The sequence below is a fragment of the Oncorhynchus keta genome, unplaced genomic scaffold, assembly GCF_023373465.1.
Source record: "Oncorhynchus keta strain PuntledgeMale-10-30-2019 unplaced genomic scaffold, Oket_V2 Un_contig_28072_pilon_pilon, whole genome shotgun sequence".
In the NCBI taxonomy this organism is placed as follows: Eukaryota; Metazoa; Chordata; class Actinopteri; order Salmoniformes; family Salmonidae; genus Oncorhynchus; species Oncorhynchus keta.
This window is the reverse complement of record NW_026285842.1, coordinates 25,001-32,500: the sequence shown is the minus strand read 5'-3', so window position 1 is coordinate 32,500 and position 7,500 is coordinate 25,001. Positions and strand designations below refer to the sequence as shown.

Sequence of the window (7,500 nt, the reverse complement as noted above, 5' to 3'; positions counted from 1 at the left end):
AGGGAGAGAGGGAGAGGAGAGAGGGAGGGAGAGAGGGAGAGGAAAGAGGGAGGGAGAGGAAAGAGGGGGAGAGAGAGAGAGATGGAGAGAGAGGGAGGGAGAGAGGGAGAGGAGAGAGGGGAGAGAGAGAGAGAGATGGAGAGAGGGAGGGAGAGAGGGAGGGGAGAGAGAGAGATGGAGAGAGGGAGGGAGAGAGGGAGAGGAGAGAGGGAGGGAGAGAGGGAGAGGAGAGAGGTGGGGATGGAGCGAGGGAGGGAGAGAGGGAGAGGAAAGAGGGGGAGAGAGAGAGAGATGGAGAGAGGGAGGGAGAGAGGGAGAGGAGAGAGGGGGAGAGAGAGAGAGAGATGGAGAGAGGGAGGAGAGAGGGAGAGGAAAGAGGGGGAGAGAGAGGGAGAGATTTTATAGATGGAGAGAGGGCGGGAGAGCGGGAGAGGAGAGAGGGAGGGAGAGAGTGAGAGGAGAGAGGTGGGGATGGAGCGAGGGACGGAGAGAGAGAGAGAGAGAGAAAGAGAGAGACGGGGGAGAGAGTCAAAGAGGCAGAGTGAAAGAACGACAGATAAGGACAGGCGGTGAGAGGAAGTGGGGAATTTTAACAAACAAACCATTGATCAATCAGTTCCAGAAGAACAGCATTTGAAAGTGATCCGATTAAATTATGTGCCTCTGTGTTTTCCTGTGTCTATCAGACCAATCAATCTCCCGGCTTAATGTGAACTAAATGCCATCAAAGTTCACTTCCTTCCTACAGCAGGTAAAACATGTATTGCATCCAATTTTGTCATTATTATTAGAGTGACCTGGAACACATCCTGTTCTCCAATCCTCAGGTCTTTTTAATTTGACCTTTATTTAACCAGGCAAGTCAGTTAAGAACATATTCTTATTTTCAATGATGGCCTGGGAACAGTGGGTTAACTGCCTGTTCAGGGGCAGAACGACAGATTTTGTACCTTGTCAGCTCGGGGGTTTGAACTCACAACCTTCCGGTTACTAGTCCAACGCTCTAACCACTAGGCTACGCTCTGGGGAACTCACAACTGTTATCTAAACTACACCACAACTTGATTCTTATTTACAATGACGGCCTACTGCAGGGACGGGGTGTGTTATGATTCAAAATATATTTAATGAAAATATATAGAACAAACCAGACTCAAGAGAGACAACACAACACTACATAAAGAGACCTAATACAACAACATAGCAAGGCAGCAACACATGACAACACAGCATGGTAGCAGCTAAACATGGTAGCAGCACAACATGGTAGGATCACAACATGGTAGCAGCACAACATGGTAGCAACACAACATGGTAGCAGCACAGCATGGTAGCAACACAACATGGTAGCAGCACAACATGGTAGCAAAACAACATGGTAGCAGCACAACATGGTAGCAACACAACATGGTAGCAGCTAAACATGGTAGCAACACAACATGGTAGCAGCTAAACATGGTAGCAGCACAACATGGTCGGATCACAACATGGTAGCAACACAACATGGTAGCAGCACAACATGGTAGGATCACAACATGGTAGCAGAACAGCATGGTAGCAACACAGCATGGTAGCCACACAACATGGTAGCAGCACAACATGGTAGCAACACAACATGGTAGGATCACAACATGGTAGCAACACAACATGGCAGAAACACAACATGGCAGCAAAACAACATGGTAGCAACACAACATGGCAGCAGCACAACATGGTAGCAACACAACATGGCAGCAACACAACATGGTAGCAACACAACATGGCAGCAACACAACATGGTAGCAACACAACATGGCAGCAACACAACATGGCAGCAACACAACATGGCAGCAACACAACATGGTAGCAACACAACATGGTAGCAACACAACATGGCAGCAACACAACATGGTAGCAACACAACATGGCAGCAACACAACATGGTAGCAACACAACATGGTAGCAACACAACATGGTAGCAACACAACATGGTAGCAACACAACATGGCAGCAACACAACATGGTAGCAACACAACATGGTAGCAACACAACATGGTAGCAGCACAACATGGTAGCAGCACAAAGGACAAGAAGGTAGAGACGACAATACAGCTCCTAGAGAGTGAGGCTCCTCTTTATGATTTTAGCCAGCCAGCACCTCGCCTAAATAGGTGTGCATTTCTTTCGCCTCTAGTGACAACAATACACCCCACAGCCACAACTGTCGGTAAGAGTGTCCATGATTGAGTCTTTGAATGAAGAGATTGAGATAAAACTGTCCAGTTTGAGTGTTTTGTTTCAGCTCGTTCCAGTCGCTAGTTGCAGCGAACTGAAAAGAGGAGCGACTGTGGGGGGAGGGTGGGGGATATGTAGTTCTGTGGGGGGGGGATATGTAGTTCTGTGGGGAGACAGTAGGGATATGTAATTCGGTGGGGGAGACAGTAGGGATATGTAGTTCTGTGGGGGAGACAGTAGGGATATGTAGTTCTGTGGGGGAGACAGTAGGGATATGTAGTTCTGTGGGGGAGACATAGTGGCTGTCCCCAATGACACTACATAGTGGCTGTCCCCATTGACACTACATAGTGGCTGTCCCCATTGACACTACATAGTGGCTGTCCCCATTGACACTACATAGTGGCTGTCCCCATTGACACTACATAGTGGCTGTCCCCATTGACACTACATAGTGGCTGTCCCCATTGACACTACATAGTGGCTGTCCCCATTGACACTACATAGTGGCTGTCCCCATTGAAACTACATAGTGGCTGTCCCCATTGACACTACATAGTGGCTGTCCCCATTGAAACTACATAGTGGCTGTCCCCATTGACACTACATAGTGGCTGTCCCCATTGACACTACATAGTGGCTGTCCCCATTGAAACTACATAGTGGCTGTCCCCATTGACACTACATAGTGGCTGTCCCCATTGACACTACATAGTGGCTGTCCCCATTGACACTACATAGTGGCTGTCCCCATTGAAACTACATAGTGGCTGTCCCCATTGACACTACATAGTGGCTGTCCCCATTGACACTACATAGTGGCTGTCCCCATTGACACTACATAGTGGCTGTCCCCATTGACACTACATAGTGGCTGTCCCCATTGACACTACATAGTGCTATATAGTATATAGTACATAGTATATATAGAGAGAGAGAGAGGGAAAGGGAGAGAGAGAGACAGATATATATATATAATATATATATATATATATATATATATATATATATATATATATATATATAGAGAGAGAGAGAGAGAGAGAGAGAGAGAGACTATATATATATATATATCTGAGAGAGAGAGAGAGAGAGAGAGAGAGAGAGAGAGAGAGAGACAGAGAGAGAGAGAGAGAGAGAGAGAGAGAGAGAGAGAGAGAGAGAGAGAGAGAGAGACAGAGACAGAGACAGAGAGAGACAGAGAGAGACAGAGAGAGAGAGAGAGAGAGAGAGAGAGAGACAGAGACAGAGACAGAGAGAGACAGAGAGAGACAGAGAGAGAGAGAGAGAGAGAGAGAGAGAGACAGAGACAGAGACAGAGACAGAGAGAGACAGAGAGAGAGAGACAAGAGACAGAGACAAAAGGGAAGGAGAGTACTGAGTTAGAGCAGAACAGAGTTTACACCGACCATTTCGTGTGAAAAGATCAGAGTTGTTGTCCCTGTGTAAAGTTTGCCTACCAGGGGAGGGGTCTGAGTAGCAACATGTAGAAACGCTGCAACGGTCAGCAGAGAGACGGGCTGAATAACACGGCAGTTCAACACACTGTCTTCTGGGGGATCAACTGGTTGGGAAAATAGCACAGCGACTCGTTGAGTGCAATACGCAATGGCAAAAATACACACATACACATACACATACACATACACATACACATACACATACACATACACATACACATACACATACACACACACACACAGACACACACACACACATACACATACACATACACATACACACACACACACAGACACACACACACACACACACACACACACACACGCACGCACGCACACACAAACACACACATACACATACACATACACATACACACACACACACACATACACACACACAGACACACACACACACACAGACACACACACACACACACACAGACACACACACACACACACACAGACACACACACACACACATACACACACACAGACACACACACACCTCACTAAATGAATTGAATAATAATTCCCTTAATTCCCAGAATGCCTTAGAGACGTCTTAATACAGAGCGTAGTTGTGTCCCAAACGCCGCCACATTCCATCTGTAGTGCACTACAATGCAGTGTTGTTTATAGGGAATAGGGGGCCGTTTTAGAACGCAGAGGCAATAGATTTTCTTAAGCTCGTCTGTTACTTTGATTTGTTGCCGTAGCGTCGATCTAATTAACATAATAATTAACATCCCAACATCTAAAAAAAAATATTAAAAAAATATGTCAATTTAAGTCAGAGATATCAGTTCTTATTGCTTATGGTGCCGTGTGTGTCTCAGTCCACCTCGTCCGCCTGTCGGGGGAAGAGGCACATCTATCGTCCGCCTGTCGAGGGGAAGAGGCACATCTATCGTCCGCCTGTCGAGGGGAAGGGGCACAACTATCGTCCGCCTGTCGAGGGGAAGAGGCACAACTATCGTCCGCCTGTCGAGGGGAAGAGGCACAACTATCGTCCGCCTGTCGAGGGGAAGAGGCACAACTATCGTCCGCCTGTCGAGGGGAAGAGGCACAACTATCGTCTGCCTGTCGAGGGGAAGAGGCACAACTATTGTCCGCCTGTCGAGGGGAAGAGGCACAACTATCGTCCCCCTGTCGAGGGGAAGAGGCACAACTATCGTCTGCCTGTCGAGGGGAAGGGGCACAACTATCGTCTGCCTGTCGAGGGGAAGAGGCACAACTATCGTCTGCCTGTCGAGGGGAAGAGGCACAACTATCGTCTCCCTGTCGAGGGGAAGGGGCACAACTATCGTCTGCCTGTCGAGGGGAAGAGGCACAACTATCGTCCGCCTGTCGAGGGGAGGCACAACTATCGTCTGCCTGTCGAGGGGAAGAGGCACAACTATCGTCTGCCTGTCGAGGGGAAGAGGCACAACTATCGTCAGCCTGTCGAGGGGAGGCACAACTATCGTCTGCCTGTCGAGGGGAAGAGGCACAACTATTGTCTGCCTGTCGAGGGGAAGAGGCACAACTATCGTCTGCCTGTCGAGGGGAAGAGGCACAACTATCGTCTGCCTGTCGAGGGGAAGAGGCACAACTATCGTCTGCCTGTCGAGGGGAAGAGGCACAACTATCGTCTGCCTGTCGAGGGGAAGAGGCACAACTATCGTCTGCCTGTCGAGGGAAGAGGCACAACTATCGTCTGCCTGTCGAGGGGAAGGGGCACAACTATCGTCCGCCTGTCGAGGGAAGAGGCACAACTATCGTCTGCCTGTCGAGGGGAAGAGGCACAACTATTGTCCGCCTGTCGAGGGGAAGAGGTACAACTATCGTCTCCCTGTCGAGGGAAGAGGCACAACTATCGTCTGCCTGTCGAGGGGAGGCACAACTATCGTCTGCCTGTCGAGGGAAGAGGCACAACTATCGTCTGCCTGTCGAGGGAAGTGGCACAACTATCGTCTGCCTGTCGAGGGGAAGTGGCACAACTATCGTCTGCCTGTCGAGGGGAAGAGGCACAACTATCGTCTGCCTGTCGAGGGGAAGGGGCACAACTATCGTCTGCCTGTCGAGGGGAAGGGGCACAACTATCGTCTGCCTGTCGAGGGGAAGGGGCACAACTATCGTCTGCCTGTCGAGGGGAAGTGGCACAACTAAAGCGCTATTGGTCAAACCAGGAGACAAAACAAAAAATCGTCTTCTCACGAAAAACATCTGTATAGTCTGAAACCGTTTGGGTTACAAACTAATGGAAAGATCTAGAACAGACATTCCTGGTGATTGATTTGTTTCAGACATTTCTGAATGTTTTATTGATTATGTGTCTATGGTCTATTGTAGTAAAAGACCAAATTCAATATTTTTTTTTATCAAATCATGTTTAAATAACAAGGGTCCAAAAATGATACATCAAATATGTAAATAAATCTGTGATATGACCATCACACACACACACACACACACACACACACACACACACACACACACACACACACACACACACACACACACACACACACACACACACACACACACACACACACACACACACACACCAAAGGCTTCGAAAATTAGTGGTTAGTGGACTGGCTAACTTAAGGGCAAGTCATTCAAATAATGGTATCTGTTACCCACAAATCATTAGGAACAAGCGACTATACCTGCACAAAGACTCTGGTTGACCTGCCTAGACTTCTGAAATATTCATTAGGTAACGTCAGGAGATACAACGGGTCCCTCCAGACAGAGAGACTTCCTCTCTTTCTCTCCTCGTTGTTTTGTTGTGTGTTCAAGTGCTTCCTGTCTCCTCTCCTTTCCTCTAAAAAATAATCATGGAATTTCCCCCACAATGCACCTCAAATACACCCAATATACGTGGAGGGGGCCCATGATGTCCTTTGGGAGATAAGTATATTGACACTTCTAGAATTAGCCCCCACACCACCACACACACACACACACACACACACACACACACACACACACACACACACACACACACACACACACACACACACACACACACACACACACACACACACACACACTAAGGCTGTCCCCGACTAAAATAAAAATTAGTCGACCAAAACGTAATCTGTGTTTAAATCCAATCAACTCTATGCACTGAGCGTGTCTAATGTTACTATGTAGATTACAACTCTATGCACTGATCTTGTCTAATGTTACTATGTAGATTACAACTCTATGCACTGAGCTTGTCTAATGTTACTATGTAGATTACAACTCTATACACTGAGCTTGTCTAATGTTACTATGTAGATTACAACTCTATGCACTGAGCTTGTCTAATGTTACTATGTAGATTACAACTCTATACACTGAGCTTGTCTAATGTTACTATGTAGATTACAACTCTATGCACTGAGCTTGTCTAATGTTACTATGTAGATTACAACTCTATACACTGAGCTTGTCTAATGTTACTATGTAGATTACAACTCTATACACTGAGCTTGTCTAATGTTACTATGTAGATTACAACTCTATGCACTGAGCTTGTCTAATGTTACTATGTAGATTACAACTCTATACACTGAGCTTGTCTAATGTTACTATGTAGATTACAACTCTATGCACTGAGCTTGTCTAATGTTACTATGTAGATTACAACTCTATACACTGAGCTTGTCTAATGTTACTATGTAGATTACAACTCTATGCACTGAGCTTGTCTAATGTTACTATGTAGATTAGATACAACTCTATGCACTGAGCTTGTTTCTCTAATGTTGTCTAAGTGTTCCTGTCTCTATGTAGATTACAACTCTATGCACTGAGCTTGTCTAATGTTACTATGTAGATTACAACTCTATGC

At 46.7% G+C, this 7,500-nt stretch overlaps 1 protein-coding gene across 1 annotated transcript; it reads left to right on the top strand.

The window, feature by feature from the left end:
• Window positions 1–4,510: 4,510 nt before the first annotated feature.
• On the top strand, window positions 4,511–5,822 carry LOC127923053 (uncharacterized; the record flags this gene model as incomplete). The annotated part of the gene is made up of 2 exons (XM_052506985.1): window positions 4,511–5,488; window positions 5,613–5,822. Coding segments are annotated over 2 exons (1,188 nt in total), but the record flags the coding sequence as incomplete, so codon positions are not given.
• Between the last annotated feature and the right edge of the window lie 1,678 nt (window positions 5,823–7,500).